At 46.0% G+C, this 22,431-nt stretch overlaps 1 protein-coding gene across 1 annotated transcript in view; it reads right to left on the bottom strand.

The window, feature by feature from the left end:
* The window catches only part of PNPLA4 (patatin like phospholipase domain containing 4), a 27,493-nt gene extending 5,363 nt beyond the window's left edge, over positions 1-22,130 (bottom strand). The window contains 6 exon segments of the mRNA XM_021692927.1: positions 5,586-5,651; positions 16,776-16,889; positions 16,892-16,913; positions 17,079-17,173; positions 20,817-21,069; positions 22,116-22,130. Of these exon segments, the coding sequence (XP_021548602.1) occupies positions 5,586-5,651; positions 16,776-16,889; positions 16,892-16,913; positions 17,079-17,173; positions 20,817-20,996 (477 nt within the window). The 5' untranslated portion in view covers positions 20,997-21,069; positions 22,116-22,130.
* Positions 22,131-22,431: the final 301 nt, after the last annotated feature.

The following is a 22,431-nucleotide window of genomic DNA, read 5'->3' as shown; positions in this document are numbered from 1 at the left end:
GGGGCAGTAAATACGGCCTGAAGAATCACTTTGTATTTGCAAGCATGTCTGATCTTGTATGAAACAGAGGACAAATAGTTATGTCCAACAGGACGTTCTTGGTCCTTGATTCTCAAAATAGAGGGAGGGAGGAGAGACAGAGAGAAAGAGAAGGAGATACGCACTCTCCACGACATAGGTCAGAATCTCCCATTTGAAGTGAAGAAACACAGGAGGGGAGGAGGGATAGATGAGCTTTCCTCAATACAAGGGACACAGCTTAAAATAAATAAAAAATTTAAAAAGAGGTTGAACAACCGTGCTACCATTTTACTTCCACTAAAGATTATTGGTACATTGTTGTCTTAATTTTTGAGTTTCTAATTTTTGATTTAAAAATGATGATACTCAAGTTTGAGAAAACGCTGAGTATGTTATATCAAAAATATTCCCTGGAAGACTAATGTGTCTTTTCAAACAGACACTGCAAAGCATTTTAGAATGTTGCTGAAAAATAAGATCTTCTCTTTCAGATTAACTGTGAATTGATAAGCAGATTTCCATCCAGCCAAATCGAGCTGGTTGCCAGGCTTTTGCTTTGATGGGACTGAGCTACATATCCGTGTGAAACGTCCAAATCATGAAGAAATAGAAACCTAAGGTATGTAGTAATGATTTTACACAAATACATAGTAACATAGAGTATTCCACAGTTCTCCTTCCCAGAAATATATCAATAATGAAAGAATTAATAATCTATCACCCATGCAAAATGCTCAATAGACCAGAATAAGTCAATGTTAAGTTTTCTCTATATAACCATCAAAATATTACCTGAATTCTAATTCAGACAAAAAAAAAAAAAAAAGTCATACAGCTTTTCTTGTCATCTGCATATATCAGCTCTAGAGATGATCTTATTCTGTTATTCGGACATTTTGGTCATTTGCCAATGATAATGCTATCTCTTAAAAAAACAAAACAAAACAACTTGTTAGTTAAGAGCTCCTCTTGAAAAAGCTCGTTTTTGTTCCAAACTGATGGCAAGAACCTGTGAAAACGTAGCCCGATCGTATGCATGTTCAGAGGCCATACATATGGATAGAAAATTCATTAGTAAAAAATACAAGTCTGACCTTCAATATGTTTGCATTCTTTCATTCATGTGTTCAGCTGTTCATGACTATCTACCATAAACAGGGTATTAAAAATGGTCTTACAAGATGAAGCCAGTAAAAGCTACAAGAACTTTTAAAAAAAAAAATTAGGTTAAAGGAAATAGAGGTCGTTCCACTTCATACAGCTGGTAAACAGGTTGGGAAGGAAATATACTGTCTGTCAAATTAATCTTCAGTGTTGCGAAGGAATGATACTTTCAAGTGACTAATAATTGATTTTTGAAATAAACCTATCGGTCCACAAATAAGTATTAATAGAATCCAGTATGTTCGATACGTGGGTTCTCGCAGAGGTGGAACGAGGAGCAGTGTGCGTTGCTCGGGAGCAGCAGCAGGGAGCGCGTGGCCCTTCTTGGCCTCCACCACACGGGCACGGCTCCGCGTCCCACAGCTCGAAGGCCCGAGTGCAAGTCATCCTCCGTTCCCTTTGTCCCCACTTCTGGCACAGTCTCCGTCACTTCAGGGAAACCCGCACAGCAAACACACCAGTCAGGACCCGAGTTCCATGAAAACATTATAGGAATTTTTCTGTAATTTAAATCCTAGGAAAAGCTCACACCCACAGCAAAACACTGCGTTTAAAGCACAGTTTGCATTTCCCTGAAAACGGAACGGTTCTGGAAAATAACTTGGCCTAGAAACCCTCTAAGCCCCTGTAGGAGGCTGTCAGGCTGACGGAGAGTCCGTGATGAGCACAGAGCGACAGTGCCATGTAGTGTGGGGTCTGCATCAACGGACACGGTCTCCGGGGGCTCTGTGCGTCCTCGGGTGCATGCAATCTCCTCTTTGTGGACATCAGTAAACCACCAAGGAAAACCGAATGCTTTCAGGAGGCATTAAAACTACGTAGTTATCCTGTGTCTACTTCAGAGACACGGGTCATCAGCAAGACCTTGTCCTCCTGCCCAAGGTCAGGGGCCTCAGTGCTGGTCTCCATCCTTCTCACAACTCAGGGGCTGCATTCCGGGCTGCTGAGCTGTGGCTGTGTTCACACATTCATGTCCAAGTGCTCAGTCGTATGATGGGAAACGCAGCTGAGAACGGCCGACCTTTTTAACCGCCGCTAGTCGTCGGGTTACAAACCCAACAAGTGGGAATGGCGATGGAGGGAAAAAAACCGAGGGAGATCTATTTTTTTTTTTAAAGGAACGCACTAAGCAAAGTGAGGCAAGAGGCAGGGTAGAGACACAAACATTGGAGATCATTCTGGGAAAGCGGCCCCCTGACGAGCGAGGTGACCTGAGTGAAGTAACGGAACATCTCTGCATCTGCATATCCTCATCTGTGAAACACCAGGTAGTAATCCCTTCTGTTGCAGCTGACAGCAAACAGTCACAGCACAAGTTCTACTTCCTTTTTCTGGGAAGAAGAAAATGCACGGGTGGCCTCCCCAAATCAGTGAGGGCTCACGTGTTTCCAGCTCACTCTGTGGCCATCTCCAGGCTGTGATGTCTGACCTCATGATCCACAATAGCTGCTATAGTTCCAGTCATCACAACTACGTTCCGGGCAGCAGGAAGTAAACAAAGGTAAGTCCCACTGTAATTCAGCTTATCTCTCTGGCCAGCACTTACATGTACAGCCACACCAAGCTACAAGGGCAGCTGGGAAATGTGGCCTTTGAAGCACCCTGCTCCAGGTCCAGCTCACAGCTCTGACTGTTGTAAGGAAGGAAAGAAAAGTTCATGGTGCAAGACAACCAGAAGCCTCTCCCACCTGCACCTGTTTCGTGATACTCTTACTAATATTGCAACGGCAAAGTGTTTAGCATAGTCTTAGAGCTCACTGGGCTCTGGACCTCAGCTCTACTGTCACCTTGACCCTATCCTCCCTTTCTGAAGTCCCTACCTCCTCACTGTCACATGCTGTATCTACATCCTCCCTGCTCAGTCGCCACCTCTTAATCATTGATCAGATTGGCAGTTTGGATGACTACGGGCTCCTGAGCCCCCCTTTCATAATCTATAGTTTCTAAAACACCTTACCATCGTTTCCCATTTAGCCATCTCTATCATTGTATATTGCAAATTCAAGCTTTGAAGTAAAATCATTACATTTCAGATCATTATAAAGTCAATGTTCCGAAGATAGAGTTGATTTTGATAGCATCTGTATTCAAAATTTACAGCTAAAAATAAATATTAATTTTTACTCCTATAATAAGAGGGAAAGGATTCTTAACTTAAACTAATTATGTAAAGTACAGTATCTTTCAAATAAAATTTTAGATGACAACATAGCTTACACTCCTTGGGAACTAAATGCCCATTAGCTCTGAGAGACAGTATCAACGATAGGGGGGAAAAAACCCTGCTTTCCATGAGCTGATGTTTAAATGATTTTATGTTGCTCTAAAAAAAAATGTATATTTTGTTTCTACCCAGTCACAAAGAGGGTTTTAGCCTTCTGTATGTACTGCGTGCATACGGCTAATCCATAGAGTTCAAGTCAGAGTAACGGTCCCTCTTAGGCTCTGCATCTTAGTACCTACATGGCCTTTTTTTTTTTTTTTTAAGGTTTTTTTTTTTTTTTTTTTTTACTATGTTATGTTACTCACCATACAATACATCATTAGTTTTTTACATGGCCTTTTCAGCTACTTTACCTCTCAGTCCCTTGCTCTCCCCGTCTGTCCCTTTAGATAGCCATCCTGGGGCAGACCAATTTGGGCCCAGAGTTGTACAGGAAGCGAAGGATTGGAAAGGCCGGGAAAGCTCAAAGAAAGAAAACCATGAGGACTCGCAAGACCAGAACTCAGACAGGTTCCGAATCATATTAGGTAAGAGATTTGTAAAAATGCATTCCTCGTGTACAGGTATCGTGCTGGGCCCTCAAACTGAGTGAGTGAATGAATGAATGAAAAATATCAAACATTTTTCATGTACCCACTTAAGAATAAATACATATTATGTATATATGAGACAAATAAAATGAGCGGCATTTATCCATCCATGAATATGTGCCTGATCTTGGGTGTTAAATAGATACTGTATTTGAGGGGCACCTGGGTGGCTCAGTCAGTTAAACGTCTGCCTTCGGCTCAGGTCATGATCCCAGGGTCCTGGGATCGAGTCCTGCATCATGCTCCCTGCTCGGTGGGGAATGTGCTTCTCCCTCTGTCCCTCCCCTGCTCGTGCAGGCTCTTCTTCCTCTGTCCCTCCCCCTGCTCATGCAGGCTCACTCTCTCTCTCGCAAAAATAAATAAAATCTTAAAAAAAGACACTGTATTCGATTATACAATATGTATTTTTAGTATCTGTTAAATAGATGCTGTATTTGATTATAAATACAGATCTCTGTTATCTGTTAAGTAGATAGTGCATTTGATTATAAAATGCATATTTCTGGTATGTGTCAGATAGTGTATTTGATTATAAATACTTATCTCTTGTATGTGTTAAAAAGATACTGTATTTGATTACAAATACATATCTCTGGTATGTGTTAAGTAGATACTGTATTTGATTATAAAATCTGTGTCTCTGGTATGTGTCAAGTAGATAGTGTATTTGACTATAAAGCGTGTGTGTGTGTGGCACTGTAAAGGGTAGGATGATGAACATTTAATGCAACCATGGTGCAGAATGCAGAAAGGAGCTGGCTAAAATACCTTCCCGTAGAGGCGCCCGGATGGCTCAGTCGGTGAAGCATCTGCCTTCGGCTCAGTTCATGATCTCAGGGTCCTGGGATCGGGACCCTCAGCAGGGAGTCTGCTTCTCCTTCTGCCCCTCCCCACTCGTGTTTGCACACACGCCTGCGCGCACTCTCTCTCTCCCTCTCTCAAATCAATAAAATCTTTACAATAAATAAATACGTACATAAAATACCTCCCCACAGCGCTGGCTGAGAGCAGACTGCAGGGGGATGCTCACCTCTAACTTTCTCTCCCAGAACCTGTCTCCTGCCTTGAGTGTCGGCCCCAAGTGAAGAGCGCTGTCCTGGAATGCAGACGGTCTGACAAACACTTGGGTAAATGAAGGGTCTGGGAGAAGAGGGGCTTGCTCCCCGGTAAAGGGCTCCCGTGTGGGGGCCGGAGGGGAGCGCTCCAGCTTCGGCTGGGCCGGGCGGGTGTGTGGCACCCTGATGCCTTTTCCCACCTGACAGCACAGTTCTGCTTATAGAAGGAGCTGTAAATAGGACTTTATTATTTTTTGAAGTCTTTCACTCTTTTTTTTAAACAAAAGGGATGAAGTTTTCAATCAGAGGAAAAAAGGAGCATCCCAGCCATTCTGAATCTCGAGATCTTGACTGTAAGGTGCCAAGGCCCCTGTACTTGATTTTTTTTTTCTGTTACAAACAAAACTAGTTATTAAAAAAAAATCCTATAAACTGATTTGGAACCAGAAGAATAATCATAAAACTGGATCCTTCAACGGAAACATCGTCCTACAGGAATTACGGCGAATTCATCAGTTATGAGAGTGTTACCTGCCCTTTGTATTCCACTGGTTTCAGTCCTGCATAAATGGGCACGAAGCTGCTGGCCAGCAGAACCTAGATGAATAAAATAAAGAAACAGCTCATAAACATAGGCGTTAGCATGCATTCAACAGGTTTGATACGTTTACCATAAAATGTGAAATTTTTCAAAAAATAACAACTACTATAAAACGTGAAATGAGTTCCATCTATGTCAAGTGCGCACAGGACACCGTTAAATAGAAAATAACACTTCTAATATCTGAAAAGACCTTGAAGAGACATGCACAGTTCAATGTTCTGTGTCTCCGTTGACCTCACCTGCGTAAAATCGGGATTTTAATTGTAGACAGCCAAGTCGTTACAACATTAAACTCCAGGTAAGGCTAAATTCTTGACTATGTGCTCATAAATTATTTACGATGCTCTATCATATACTATAAAAATCATACTGAAGTTGCACCCTTGTGGCGCCTGGCTGGCTCCATCCGAGCCTGGGACTCTTGATCTTGGGGTCATGAGCCCTATGGTGACGGTCGAGTTTTCTTTAAAAAATAAAAATGAAAATAAAGTTGCACTCTTATTTTTCAGAGGCGCGAACCCCTCCGGTTATTACGGGGGAGACTAGCCAGAAGCTTAGGGGTGTTCTACTTTGTCACCAGGATGTTGCTACGGATAGCAGCACGTTTCATGCGTTAGCAACATGGTCTGGATATAAATGAGACAGTGGCAGGTAGGAACACCAATTATCCTTTATCTTCCTTTGAAAAAGTCAAAAAGGATTGCCATTTAAAATATTACCATTTCTTCCAACGGAAGAAGCCTGGCACTGGGAACCTTTCTGACACGTACGTGTTTTATTTTCCAGTATAGTTTCCAAATCAGTACTGTTCTTTTTGGAAAGACACTGCAGTAGATACTGAATATTTAAGCTATAATCTTTCAACTAGTAAGCAAAGACGCTATGGCTGTTTATTGTGAAAGATTTCATGAGATAGGGGGGCATACATTATTCAGAAATGGATGATGGCCCTAAAACTGATTTGTAAATCATCTATGTAGAATTATTTAGAACTCAGAGGGCATTTCCCCCAAAGAAGCGATATTATAGGTATGTTTTCTGAGGTTAGCTCTCAAAGGCCAATTTACTCTGAACTGTGAATAAATAATCGATCCGGTCACCAGCAAAATGCACTTTCTATAGGAAAAGTCCTCTCCGGGTTGTCACCTGACGCTGCTGGAACCCAGTTACGTCTCCGTCCTGTCCCTAGCAGTGGGCACAGGCTCTCGTCCTCTAAACATGCCTCCTGGCTCCTGCCTCCTGGCTCCTCACTGCCCAAAGCTGCTGAAGGCAAGGGTATCTCCTGCATGGTCAGTCAGTCCTTCTCAGGGCTGATACTCGACAGACGCCTGTTGTTATCGCTCCTTCTCCGTGGTAGCAGTGAAGACCCTCTGGTGCTTCCCCATAGTTGACTTAGATGATATTTCGGTGAGAACTGCAGAGTCTCCCGTGTTGTCGGGGGCATGTCGAGGACAGAGGGAAGGGAATGACACGTGGCACGCCTCTCTGTTGTCCCAGGCTGGTGCTCGGTGCCAGAACCAGCTACATAATTGGTGTGTCCCGTGCAAAGTAAAAATGCAGGTATTAAGAATTGCAAGATGTCGGTAGCAGGGCATCAAACCCAAGGGCAACGGCAATCTTACAGGAGATTTGTCACCCGTCCTCAAGGAACGTGGGTGTAGACAGGCCTGTCCTTAGGCACTCCTCCCAATGGTGTGCGGTGATCTTAGGCACAGCCAGCGTGCAAAGGTCCCTGGGTTTGTGGGAGATGACGTCACATGCCCGCGCGGGGGACAACAGGACAGAAACCAACCTTCTGGGCGCCAGAGCATCAGCAGTTGGGTGTTTTTCAGAGAAAGGCTGTTCAGCCTTACGAGGACTGCATTCCCCCTAACTAAATTTGGCTCTGTCACCAGTTGGCTACTCCTTTAAAAAAACAATTACAGACTCTAGGTATGTTTTGCAGGCACACTGTGGCTATTTAATGAAGTTATTTGGCAAAATACACTGTAGTGGTAACAGGAACAGTTTGTGGATGGCACACATATTGTGAAATTGCAGTACTTAACGCTCTTTAGAGAACCAAAGGCACTCTGTAAATATAGCGATCTATTTCAATATGCTGCACAATTACTTCTGCCCTACAAAAAAAAAAAAAAAAAAACCACTACCATGAGAGTCCGAATTACGTGTTTCCCGCCACCCCCGCGTGTCGGAGCATAATGTGAAGTTCACAAGTCAATGCTTGGAACTCTTTTGCGGTGTTTGGTTGAAAAATAGTATTCAATTACTTCCCTACAGAAACGAACCGTACGAATCCTCCTCGCTGATAGGAAGAGCGCATCCAAAAGGAAAACACCTGCCAGTCCTCTAAATCAATGTATTTATTCGTCATACCTCGCTTTCTCTTTCTATGTGCTGCTGATTTGTATATCCAACTAAGTTTAGTGGGGAAATCAGCTTCCACAGTTAAGAACAAAGTGGCTTTTCTTCTTCGAGGTCTGCTTACTGCCATTTTACTGCAAGCAGAGAGCATTTTCTAAGGAAAGAGGCAAACACTGACATTCTCAGGCCACTTGATAAGATGGTAGGCCTAAACGTGTCCTTCTGCTGTGTCTTACCTCGTTGTTTTCCCAGTGAGGTTTTTCTCACCGGTAAATCTCAATACAGGGAGAGCAGAGGTTCTCAGCAAGGGGAGGGGGTGTCTTTGTTTAGCGATGTCTGGACACAGTACTGTGTGTCCCAGCTGTGTGTGTGGGGGGGGGATACTATGGGCATCTAGCGGATAGAAGCAAGAGATCCTTCTAGACATGCTGTAGTTCACAGGATGCACCACCACAGAGAAGCAGAGGAGCCCAAATTATCAGGGGCGCCATGGTTGACAAACACTGATGCAGAAATTGGGGTCTTGCCATGCATGGCCCATCACAAGGCCCAGCACTTTAAGCACTGGATGTAGGTTCAAACGCTGATTAGTTTTTTGTCTCATTCTTACTAAATATACAATGATGAAAATAAAAGTTAGTAACTTCCTGCAGCAACTGTACCAACATTGCCAAGTGCATATTCAATACACGTTCTGACTAGCTCTTTTCATTTCACATTTCATAGGAAAGGGGTGTTTAGAAAATTATGTGGCCTGGCTTCCTTAGAGAATAAATTCCCAGCAAGTTCCATTTATGCCTAAAGTTTGCTGTGGAGTTTAATGAGGATCTGGCTGTTTATTCAGAACCTGCTGGTGTAGTTGAAATTCAAAGACAGATTCAAATTTATCTTCCCCAGTCTTCCCAAGATAATGACCAATCTTAAATGCAGGCCTTATTTCACCTTCAGGAGGCTAAATGTGAGACGATCTCGCGACAAGAGCATTCCCGCTATGTGTGCAGAAATCTAGGACATCCTAGCAATGGAGACAGGGTTGTTCTTCCCAAGAGCGACGTGGTTCTGCACGAAAGCCTTCCTGGGAATAAGGATCAACGAGCATTCACTTGGGTCAAAAGACCAGCTCAGACCACATGTGTCCCTCAATTTTAAACATGAAGAATTCACTGACTGGTCCTAATTCAGACAAGGGGCCAACGCCACCGCTCCACGGCATGGTTAATTTCAAAATCGTTTCTGCTCAGCTGTGCAAGTGACATACGAGTTTCTTACAAACAAAGGATTTACCTCCCTCATCACACTTTGCGGAAGACTCATATTAAAATGGGCTTGGATTTCTTGATCGCACATTTCCTTGGGAAGAAAAACAGCCCAGGCTTCAGGGAATAATGTGTAAAGGGGCTCGCAAGTAAAGGACTTGCCACAGACCCACGGCACACGGGGAAAGTCAGGAGAGCAAGGGCCCCTGGGCCGGGGGGTACTCAGGAGGACCTGACGAAGCGCCTCCATGAGCGTGATCTCTGTAGCAGTTTGTGGGGTAGGTGGCTCAGTGTGGATTCCAACTTACAACAAAACCAAGGCGCTGAGAAGTTGTGCGAACAATACCGACCACACCCCACCGAGCACAAGCGCTAGGCTCTTCCATTACCAAGGGACCATCTGCCTTTGCCAAATGGGGTCTCCATCTGGTGTTGATCTGTTGAAAACAACCGACCCACCGCCATAAATGATCAGTGCATTTCATCCTCCACGGGAACATTTTCATCTGCTCCTCAACTCACCCCCGCAAAAAAGAGTGTGGCATCCAAAATGAATCTCTCTGCTTGAGGAGAGCAACAACTGAGGCATTTGCAGGAGGAGGCCTCTTGGGGCTCTGGTCTAACTCTATAAGGAATCCCCCTTGTGGGGGTCATTCCCACGTGTATGGTAGCACACATTACGTGTGTCTCCCTATCTTGTCTGAGTCACTAGTGGGGAGCTGGGGAGGACTTGGCACAAGTAAAGTCTGGACAAAATCACACCTGAAGGCAAACCACATGTCTGACTTGCAGTGGTATACAGAGAATGGTGGGGGGGGAGAACACCACCGCCACCAACCCTGAGGATCTTAGTCTTATTCAGGCTGTGAAAACAAAATGCTATAAACTGGGTGACTTATAAACAACAGACATTTATCACAGTTCTGGGGACTGCAGAGCTCAAGAACACGGCACCAGCCTTTCTGGTGTGTGGTGAGAGCCCCCTTCCCATCTTCTTGCTGTGTCCTCTTGTGGCCGAAGGGGCAAGAGTGCTGTCTGGGGTCTCTTTGTAAGGGAACTCTTCCCATCCATGAGTATGCTGCCCTCATAACCTCATCACCTCCCAACGTTCCCACCTGCTAATACCATCTCATGAGGGTTAGGTTCAACCCCAATTTTGGTGACAGAAATATTCAAACCATAGCATTCCACCCGTTTCCCCCAAATTCATGTCCTTCTTGCATGCAAAATACATTCAATCCCTCCCAACAGCCAAAAAAGTATTAACTTGTTCCAGCATCAACTCAAAGTTTAAAGTTCCAAGTCTCACCGAAATATCATCTAAGTCAACTATGGGTGAGACTTGAGGTACCCTTCATCCTGAGGCAATCTGCTCTCCAGCTGTGAATGTACGAGATCGTGATGTTATGTGCTTCTAAAATATGTGGTGAGAAGGCACAGGATAGACATTCCCATTCCAAAAGGGAGAAACAGGAAAGCAAACAGAGGTAACACATTCAGAGCAAGTCTGAAACGCAAGGGGGCAAATTCCGTTAGACCTTAAGGCTTGAGGATATGCTCCTCGGCGGGATGTCCCGTCCTGCAGGCCCTTGGTGGCAGGGTCCTGCCCCTGAAGCTTTGCTGGGCAGGGGTGGGGCCCCACCTCTGAGTGTCCTGACTGAAGCTCCTCAGAGCTTTCCTCTTGTCTGGGATCCCCACTCCCATGGCTCCGAGCGGGGGAGGATTGTCCAGTGAGAGGCGAGGGTGTGTCTACAGTCGCCCTCGTGCTCTGGGCTTCTCGGGAGAGGGGCAGCCCTGAGGACCTCTGCAATGCCTCAGGGGTCATACTTCCATTGTCTTGGACGGTAGGCCTGGCCTCTCTTTAGATGGCTGACAACATCCTCATCGGATGACTGTTTGCCCACACCTTCCAGTTCTGTTCCAAAGACACTGTCACTCTTTTCAATAAGGACAGGCTGGGAATGGTCCAAATATTTAAGCTTTACCTCGCTTTTGATAAGTGATTCCATCTTTAAGTCGTTTCTCTCTTGCGTTTTATAGAAGCAGTCAAGAGAAGCTAGGCAGCTCCTTCAACACTCTGCTTGGAATGAGGCCTCATCAAATACCCATTTTTATCTCTCGCAAGTTATACCTCCCAGAAAACGCTGGAAGCCTTCACTGATACCTCACAGCAGGGAGGGCTTTCCTCGTGTCCAAGACCGTGTCCTCGTTTCTGCCTGAGACCTCGTGAGATTGGTTTTACCAGAAGTCCATAGTCCTACCACCATTCTGCTCACGGGTCCTTAGGGAACCTCTGAGAAGACAGTGGCTGTCTCTCCAGCTCGCCTCTTTCTTGTCCAGGTCCCCTTCAGAAGCACCTCTAAACGTCCGCTCACGGCAACGTGGGCTCTTTCTAGCACGTACCTCTTCTCTCGCCCAGTCTGTCTGTCACCCAGTTCCGCAGCGCTCCCACTTCTCAGTACCAGTTTCCTGCCTTAGTCCATTTGGGATGCTATAGCAAAACACCACAGACTCGTGGCTTCTCAACAAGAGAACCTGATTTCTCACATTTCGAGAGGCTGGGACATCCAAGGTCGCGGTGCTAGCAGATTCAGTGCCCGCAGACAGCCTGCTTCTCAGCATGTCCTCACAAGGCAGGAAGACTGAGCTAGCTGTCGGGGTCTATTTTATCAGAGCACTCACCCCATTTGCGAGGGGTTTACCTTCACGACCTCTTCATCTCCCAAAGGCCCACCTCCTGATCCTATCCCATCAGGGGTTCGGAATTCACTGTATGAATTCGTGCGGGGAGCTGAGACATTCAGACCATGGAACTGAGTTAGATCACTGTGCACGTAAGACTCAGAATACTATGGAAATCCAGTCCTAAGAAAAGGGAATCTTTGGGAGCACCTGAGTGGCTCAGTTGGTTAAGCGTCTGCCGTCAGCTCAGGTCATAATCCAGGGGTCCTGGGATCGAGCCCCATGTCGGGCTCCCTGCTCACTGGGGAGCCTGCTTCTCCCTCTCCCGCTCCTCCACTTGTGTTCCCTCTCTCACTATGTCTCTCTCAAATAAATAAATAAAATCTTAAAAAAAAAAAAAGGGAAGGGACTCTTTGGACCATATAATTGGTCAACACAGGTTCTTAGAAAATATTTGACTATCATTGCAGGTATTAAATAAAAGAATAATCCTTCATGCAACTAAAAAGCGAAGTTAATTAATACAACTTAAGTAGGAGTCCTCACACAAGAGCAAATTTATAAAAGAAAGCCAGTGGTAAAGAGATGCAAAATCTCACGTGAAAACGTGGCAAAACTAGGTAGTAGTCCATTTCCTGAGATATTGTAGATGTAGGTTAGGACACTCTTCATGAACACTGAGGATAAGTAAGGGGGAAAAGAACTACTTGTGCAAAAGAACTACTTGTGTGTGAATCCTACTCCATAGAAAGAGAGCTGTGACACTTGAAATTTCACGACTGACTCATACACGCATGCTGACCAGCAACGTCTGTGGCTTAGTACCTGATTTGTCTACTATTTGCTGAATACTGGCTGTAATCAACACGCATACAGTGCTTTCCTGCTGAAACACACTTTTACTTGCTTTATTCATTGTTCTCCATGGTAACACAGATTGACTCATTACGTCCATTTCACAGTTGGAAAAACTGAGGCTCAAACAAAATTAGCCCTGGAGGACACTGTCAGGAAATGACAGACCTACAGAGGAACACTGAGAGATGCTCATAAAACATGCAATACTCCAAGACAGCACATGCATGCACACAAAGGACTTGACATACATACACATACACACATGCACGCTTTAACATATGTAGACACCCTGTCTGTAATTAAATGTGGCAGTCAGCTGGTGGATAATAAAGAGCCCAGCATTAAAAAAAATAAAATAAAAACACTAGTTAGAATGGGAATAAACAAGTTAATGATAAGATGGGTTTAAAATGCAACATGGTGGTTGAAATCCCTAGTATTTAGTACTCCCAGATTCCTTCACTAGCTGCCAATTGATACTTGACATCCCCTACCTCTGGTTTTAGTCTTGGTCTGTCTGTGTCTGTGTTTGTCTCTCTCACCTCCAGAATTTCCAAACACTGGCAAGGAAACCCAAGGCTGTGTGTTGGTATGCAGGTATGCAGAGCTCCCAAGAGACTCAAGTGCGCACACTCAAGGGGCTGCTTCCCTGCTTGGCTTTGGGAGGCCCTCCGGTCTCCCCGTGAGGGAGGGGAGTGGAAGGGCGGGCAGGCAGCTTCCTCCTCTCCCTCCCCACTGCACCAGGAGCCACCCCATCCTGCCGCGAGGCTCTTCACAGGGCATTCTACCTGGCCTCTCTTTTACTCAGAGCACAGAAGCGGATGATGTCCCCACCCACAAGGGAGTTTGCTTTCTTTCCTGCCCATGCTTTTTCTTCTCCCCTCTTGTAGTCTCCACCCCATCTTACTGCTAAACTAAATGCTTCTTGAGTATTCCAGGCATGGATTTCAGACATTTTATAGCCACTATCTGCCATCAAGGAACTATCCATCCTTCCTATTTTTAGTTCTGAAAAAGGTTAGAGCATTCTGCTAAATATTTAAAATGCTTCTTGTGTAACCTAGGATAAACGTTAATTATTCAATTATTCTCCTTACAAGATATTACACATTTGTGTCAACTATTTCTCTTCTGTTCAATGAACTCAAGTAATTACGCCAATTCTCTGAAGAGTTATTATCTAAAACAAAGGAAATTGAAAAAAAAAATCATGTTTACTTACTGCAATATTTGCTATCGCGCTATAACAAATTACTACAAACTCAGAGGCTTAAAATAACAAACAGATCTTTCACCACGCAGTCTAGAGATCAGAATCTCTCATGAAGCTGAAACCAAGGTGTTGGTAGCGGGCTGCATTCCTTCTGGGAGGCCGTAGGGGAGAATGTTTCCTGCTCTTTCAGATATTGGCAGGATTCACTTCTACCAGCTGGAGGACTGAAGTCCCCTTTGCTTTGCTGGCTGTCAGAGGGCTCTGTGCTAGTATGAGAGCTCAGAACTAGCAGCGGTGCATGGCATCCAGGGAAGATCTCCGTTTTTAAGGACTTACGGGTTTAGTTCGGATCCACCCAGACAATCTGGGGTCATCTCCCCATTTCCAGATCTTTACCTCGATTATATCTACAAAATCCTTTTTGCCATGGGAGGTGACGTATCCACAGTTGCTGGAGATTAGGGTGTGGACATCTTTGGAGGCCATTATTCAGCCATGCACACTGCCACATAAAAGGAATTGAGAGGGGGATCATTTCATCCAGCATGTGATGTCATCAAGCAGAACACTGGACATCTGGGCGGTAGTCCCAGCTGGGCCACTGACCAGCTCACTTACTTTGTAAAGATCACTCAACATGTAGGATCCAGACGCTTTGTTCTTTTTTTTTTTTTTAAAGTAGGCTGCACACCCAGTGTGGAACCCAGTGTGGGGCCTGAACTCACAACCCTGACATCAAGACCCAAGCCATGATCAAGAGCTGGATGCTCCGGGCTCCTGGGTGGCTCAGTGGGTTAGGTGTCTGCCTTCGGCTCGGGTCCTGATCTCGGGGTCCTGGGATGGAGCCCCGCATCAGGCTCCCTGCTCAGCTGAGAGTCTGCTTCTCCCTCTCTCTGCTCATGCTCTCTTTCTGCCTCTCTCAAATAAAAAAATAAAATCTTTTTTTTTTTTTTAAGATTTTATTTATTTATTTGACAGAGAGAGAGATAGCGAGAGAGGGAACACAAGCAGGGGGAGTGGCAGAGGGAGAAGCAGGCTTCCCGCCGAGCAGGGAGCCCGCTGCGGGGCTCGATCCCAGGACCCTGGGATCATGACCTGAGCCGAAGGCAGACGCTTAATGACTGAGCCACCCAGGCGCCCCTAAAAAAATAAAATCTTAAAAAAAAAAAAAGAGTTGGATGCTCAACCGACCAAGTCAGCCAGGCGCCCCTTCTTTTGTTCTGTTCTCAGTGAGGCCCTCGTTGCTGATGCCACCTCAGTTCATCTATGTATCCATTCCCGTTGCCCGGCTGACGCCACATTGATGGAGTTGGTACTGTGCCAGGTGCGGGGACTATCAGTGGACGGATCAGAGCAACCCCTGCCCGCTTGGAGCTTACGCTCTGGTGAAGAAAGACCGACGATTAACACTAACCAGGTAAAGCAGTGAACAACGGAGTACGTGAACAGTGATGGGCAAGTTCCGAGGGGTTACGGGAAACGCCAGGCGCTCTGCCGTTGTCGAGAGAGGAGCCGAGGACGGACGCCATGAGCAGGTAAGTACTGGATCGAATGCCTCCTGCTTTGAGACACAGTGACCCGCGTCGTGCTGCCGGGCCAGGCCGGAGAGGCCTTTCTGGCACACTGACAGCCCCCGAATCTGGGCCAACGCTGGCAGGTGGGGACAACTCGGGCGGCGACTGACCAACTCCTCCCTTCAGAGTTGGCAAGTCTCCACAAGATTACAGAAAGATGTCTTTTTCCAACATGGAAAGGCTATTAATTTATGAGTGTAAGACTGGCGTAGTCAGCACACCAAGTAAAAATATTCTAATCTATTAAGTCACAAAGTAATTTTACTTGTCAGTTCAGCATTTCATTAGGTATTTCAAATTATATCATTCACACAGTAAAACTCCAACAGTTAGACTCGATAGTAAAAATCAATGCATTTATCATGTAATTCAGGCAGAACTTTCACCACTTACTCTCAATCCCTCGCCCACTGCTGTGTCCACACACGCATTCTCCATATTATCTGAAGCTGGCCGTGATTCCCACCCAAGGGAAAACAGAGAAAAAAATTGCCCGGCTTTTGTAAGAAAAGCGCACTCTTTCCCATTTACAAATATTTGATCTATTACCTTAGCAAGCACACTGTTATTTGCAACTCTAGCCAAAGTATTTCCCAGAGATAATAAATTCACCACTGAGCAACTTCCAAATGTGTCTGGCTAGAAAAGCATGAAAACAAAATGGGAGGATGAAATGGAACATTAGATTGGAAAGTCAAGAGACCTAGGGTCCAGAATGCGTTCCCCCAGGCAGGCGGTATGACCTTTGAGCACATCATGTAAAATCTCTCCACCCGTTTCTTCTCTTTAAAAAAAAGAAAGCAATAAACGGGCAGTAATCACACCTGTCCTACCTGCTTTACAGAAGGCTGCGGAGGACTGAGTAAGACAGCACATGTACGAAGTCTTACGTGAACTGGGAGGTACCAGCTTGCACTCCCAGGTGCTCGTGGGCTTGCCGACCATCACGAGAAAAACACGGAACCAGTATGGGAGGTCTCTGGAGCCTCCGAGGTGGCCTCTGAGGGACACTGGTTAACTCACTCATCAAACACATCATTGACCCAGCACTCTCCGTCTCTCAGGCATCACAGGAAACCCTGGATCTAAAGAACGTGGTGATGCTCGTCGCCTGGGAGAAGTAATTAAGTCCTCGCTGAGTTCCTCAAACATGAGATGCGGCTGTGTTACCTTAATGAGATCCTCCCTGGAGGGAAAATTGGAGACCAGGTAATTTTCTCTGGTGTTGGTGTTGGTGATAGATACGTGCAGTCGGTTGTGGGCCAACTCATGAGCGTTGGGGGGGGGAGAATCAGCTCCATTCCGCTTCTGAAGAAGAAAAAGTGACCCGCATTATTCACCTTGAATTATCGAGCGCCTTGTAAATATTTTAGAAGAGAGAACACTACGTTGAGCATTCCACAGTTTATACACTGTCCTCAACACTCTGTCTTCACATGCTCTGGGGGAAACGTTCTATATACATGTATATACCTCAATCGGGCCATGAAATCATAGCCGGGTGTTACTGCCCCAAAAGACTGCCTTCGGATTTCTTCGGCAAACTTGTAGGTAAATTCATTACATTCCTGAAAAAGAAAATGAATAGGTGAACCTATGATTTGTAAAGAAAAAAAAACAATTCCTTCTTTTTCCAGAATTCTGTGGCCATCACACAAGGCACCTGGACCCTAGCTCTTATAAACCCAATGCTTAGCCTTCGGTGCCCCTTTCCTTCAGAGCTACGTGAATCGCCCCCATCCCCCAGACCCGGTCCTCACCCACCGTTCTTAGTACCCAGGCAAGCTATGCATTCTCCCAAATCCAGTCTTTTTTCCCTTTTCTTTTTAAACCACCTCAAATGGCTTTGCCCACATCTGGGAAATCCTTGAAGACTCAATTCTGATTCTCATTTAGCACGTTCTTCTACACATTTCTCCAACACAACTGACCTCCTCTCCCATCGCAATTCTGTGACCTCTGAAACAGTCCACCTGCAACAGTACTGATTACCGATGACCAAGACAGGACTCGTGACGACTGCTGTTTGTCTTTGGAGATCCGTCTTGGGCATCGGTAGTCTCCGAGTGGTGAGGAGGGTGGGCATCTAATGTGCTGGGATTCACGGATGCAGCTTCTGTTAGCTCATCCTCACGTAACCCTGTAAGGTGACTATAATACCCCACTTGACAAGTAAGAAAACTGAGGCTTGGGAAGATTAAACAGCTTTCCCAGTACCTCATCAAAACTCCTCCAGAGTCAGGATCTGAACCCAGGTCTATCTTTCCTTTATTAATTCATGCATGATGCAACCTATATTGGGGGTCCTAGGCACTGGGATTCAGGTGGACTGAGATACAAAGAGCCCCTGTCCTCATGAGACCTAGGACTGCCTCAGTGCACAGATCCGAGAGCACCATGAAGGTGCGGTAAGCAGAATCAAGCCTCCTACCCCCAAAGATGGCTACATTCTAGTCTCTGGACTCTGTGTTTCCTTACAGACAGAAGGGATTTTGCAGATGTGAGTAAGTTAAAGATTTTGAGATGGGTAGGTTATCCTGGATTCTCTAGCCGAGTCCAGTGTCATCATGAGGATCCCTGTAGGTGAAAGAGGAGCGTCAGAATTAGAGAGGGAGATTGGAAGATGCTGTGCTTAAGGCTTAAAGATGGAGGGAGGGCCCTGAGCCCAGGAATGCAAGCTGCTTCCAGAAACTGTAAAAGGCAAGGAAACAGACTGTCCTCCGGAGCCTCCAGAGGGAGCACAGCCTTGCTGACAATTTGAGTTTAGTCCAGTGAGACCTTTCCAGAATTATGACCTCCAGAAATCTAAGACAATACATGTGTATTGTTCTAAGCCACTAAGTTTATGGTCATTTATTGTAGCAGCAACAAAAGAATTACATAGCGGGCGTCAACCAAGGCTTCCCTCCAACGAGACATCTAGGGTGGGACCTAAAATGTGAGTAGGAGCTGGACAGGACATGGGGGTAGATGAGGAAGACTGGCAGAGACCACTGGGCGCACAAGCCCACAAGGGCACTGAGCTGAAAATCATAATCAGGGAGCCAATGGAGAACCAAGTCACAGGGGTCTTGGGAGGCATGCCAAGAAATCTGGATCCCGTCCTAAGTCAAAACAGAGCCCTGGAAGTGGGAGGGGAAGGTAGTGGGGCGGGGCGGGGTGTTAAGACAACCAGATTTGTGTTTGTGAGGTGGTGGTTGGTAGGCAGTGAGTGGACACAGGCCTGCCGTTGGGAAGCTGCTTCAAGGGCCAGTCCGCAAAATGTGTGCTCCTTCTAGTAGGCCAGACTGCCCACTTAACCCACTTTCTTGTATTAATTTTACTTACACACACACACACACACACTCCTGCATGCGCACACAGACACACACTCCCCTGACCAGACTGGAAACTTATTAAGCGACGGACTTACTCATCTTTGTGTTCCCCACTATATCGAACACCGTGCCTTGCAAATTATGGGCTGAGAAAACGCTTGCAGCACTGAGCTCTTACGTATGGACGTCTAAATCTGCCTGCCACCTAAAATACACCCGGCATCAGGTAGCTCCTCTTAATTATACGTGCATAAGCTTAGAACTAGATTAATTACTCACATATTTGTTACAACGCCACAAAGCTCGAGGAATCATCCGCAAGAGCTGAGCTAACACGGATGTAAGTAGAAAACAGTTTGCTAAAAAACTCAGAGCAATCCTACAAGTGGTGTATTTCAAATGCTAAAAAGAAAAGAAATAAAAGAACCTTAAATCAACTAGCCGAAAATTTACTTTGACAAAGGAAAAATGAGGATGCTCCAGGTAAATACAGAGAATCATTCTGCACCTTCCAATGTGAGCACCCAGTAAGTCCTGCTCCTTTACCAACCCAACAACCCACCCAATCATACCAACACAACTAGACAATACAACAGGGTCTCCGATTCATTGAGAAAAGGTACAAGAACAGGTAATCTGGCTTGAAATACGGTATCAAGTCTCAAATCCAGAGGAACCGTCCGTGTCTGAACGTCACAGAATTTCAGTTAAGTGGCTGTATTATGGCAGAATTTCCAAATCACGTTACCTCTAAATCACACTTAATACATTTCTAAATCTGAAGATTCGAAACCAAGTCTATTTAATCACAAAGCTGAGGATCTGCCCCACCTAAAGGAAAGATGGCACCGAGGAAGAGCAAACAACGCCCTGGGAGTCCCCGGCCTCAGGAGTTCTGGAAAGAAAGTAGCTTGCAATCCAAATCATATGATTCTGCTAGCTTGCGGGGTGTTCACAACTTACGTCTACGTTCACTGCCTTCAGGTTCTCAATCTGTGCGATCTGTACAGCACGGCATCCCTTCTCTAGTTTCCAATAAAGCAACCGTACAAAGACAGGAAGAAAACTAAGAGGATTCTCATATGGCTGGCCTCAACTCCAGTTTCTCTTTCATAAGCAGCTCATCCTAGATCATGAGAACAAGATTCCGGATGTTTAAAATTTTGTTGTCTTGACATTTTAAATGTGACTTAAATTCATTCCTGGGCACAAATGTGTTAACTATTATTCAGCTGTTGTTCAAAGCCACTGGAGTATGTAAGTAATGAATGAATACGATATCCTGCACCTACAGAAGACAGTTCTCCCAGTCAGCAAATGCATGATTGCTGTCTAGAAGCAGAGAACATTTCTACAACATAGACTGCATTGAATGTAATACCTAATGAAGGCTTATTTTCATTACTTCTGGATAAACTGCTTGGAATTCACAGTTTTTTCAACTGTGAGAATGAAAAACAAATAAAATCTCTGTATCATTCCGCTTCATAGAAATTGTTGGTCATTTTCCTTTATACACCTCTTTGTAAATGGGAGGAAAGAAAGCATTATCGGCCAAGTGTTCCAGGCCTTTGAAAACAGGGCTGATGTCCTCATGATCAGATAAAGAAGAAATATCCTTTGCTTGAAAGAAACGGAGCTGGAATCTTAAGACTAAATAATCACTCAAGAGTAAAAAAAAAAAAAAAAAGTCATTTTATTTCCTTGTCTCACTGTCATCCAAAATAATCTTTCCCAAATCCGGAAGACAGATCCAGAATAATTAAATTTTGAAAGAAAGCTCTTAACCTTTTCTGTTACCCGAAGGATTATTTCTCTGCAGTTAATTTAGTAGGAGCCAACCTTCACGTCCGCCGCTCAGACGAGGAACGCAGCCTAGGTACTACTTCATTACCTCTATCTTTTGTGGGGCTGTTAGCAGGACAGCAGCAACCAAGGATCCCGCAGAAGCCCCTGCAAAGGCCTTGACATCCTTCAGGAGCTTTTTGCCGTGTCTGCAAAGTGCAGATGCTGCCCCCAAGTGGTAAATGCCCAGAAACCCGCAGGCTGCAAAGGACAAGTTGATGTGCTTCATGCTGGCGACACCGAAAACAAGAATGCTCCAAGTTGGTAGACTTTATTGCACATGGTGTGTTGTCTCGTGCCTCCTGGTAACAAGACTTTGTTTTAATATATGATTCTCTGTGCTAAACATAGTATCGTCAATGAAAGTCTCATTAAATACCCACATTTTTCAAGGAAACTTTTTTTTACTCTCTCACCTTGGCCCAGTGGAGTTGAATTAATTTTTAAAAAGTTAAATTTCATACGGATTCATCACATAGATACTGCAATCTCCTATTTGATTAGCCGACAAGAAACAGATCAATAAATTACAACTGGCAAGGCATTTGGTCTTTTTTACACTTTTGGGGGGACGGCTACTATTGCGGAAGGTAAAATCGCTAGAAACTAGCAACTTCCAAATAAAGGACACACGTGCTCTTTCCAAGAGCATCACTACATTTCAAGGGAAGTCCTTGCCTCCTCTGCCCCACACTTGCATTGCAAGCATCCATATATATATTTAAAAAAAAAAAAAAAAAAAAACCCCAAAATGATGCCCACCATTAATTCCATTATGCAATGAGCGATTATTCAACAAGGCAACATATTTATCTCAAGACCAACGGAGGCAGCCGAAGGCTCCAAGAAACGTTAGCCGCACCACTTGATGCCTTGTGCTGCTCAATTTAAGGGCAGAGCTGTGTTTCCCAAGCCTCAGGGGGCCCGATGTGCACCAGGTCCTGCGGCCACCCCGCGGCTCACCTGGAGGCCCCCGGGCGGGGGCGTGTCTCCTCCCTGCCCCGCCCCCACCCCCCTCCCGCGCGTTCAGACGACGCACAGGGCCTGGGCCTCGAGTTTAGGGGCCTAAGACCTTTGTTCTGTTCGCCAGGAGGCTGGGCCGGGGCAGCGGAGCCCCGGTTTGGGTTTAAGTTCTGCAGACTGGAGCGGAGGGGGGGCGCTCCGCATCCGCGCGGCAGGTACGCGCACACCCAGCGTCAGTCTGGGGGCCTGGGGGCCTGGGGGCGGCGAGGCGGGGGTCGCCGCCGGGCCACCCCGGCTGCGTGGGGGACTGCTGCGACCCGCCCACCCCTGGGACCGACCTCTACGGACCAGAGCCCGCCCGGCGCCCGCCTCGCGCCCGCCCTACCAACGCAGGTCAGAGGCACTTCCATGTGGAACGGCCCCCTCAAGCGGAAGGCGGGGCCGGGCCGTCAGTCAACAAGGCCCCGCCCATCAGGGCTGGCCCACGCTCGCGGAGGGCCTGCCCAGGAAGGTGTCGCGAAAGGGGTCGGGGCGGGCCTACCCGCCCGGGGCTGCGACGTCATCATGCCGACGCAGGCCTCCGCTAGGCCCCGCCCACCCTATTTAAAACACTGGGCTCAACATGGCGGCGCACATGCGGACGCTTGACCCGGCTGTCCCGGGCGCGGGTAAGGGACAACAGTTTAGTCTCGAGTCCTGCT

The sequence above is a fragment of the Neomonachus schauinslandi genome, chromosome X, assembly GCF_002201575.2.
Source record: "Neomonachus schauinslandi chromosome X, ASM220157v2, whole genome shotgun sequence".
Taxonomy (NCBI): Eukaryota; Metazoa; Chordata; class Mammalia; order Carnivora; family Phocidae; genus Neomonachus; species Neomonachus schauinslandi.
Note: the sequence above shows the minus strand (reverse complement) of the source record. Positions and strands in the feature narration are given on the sequence as shown.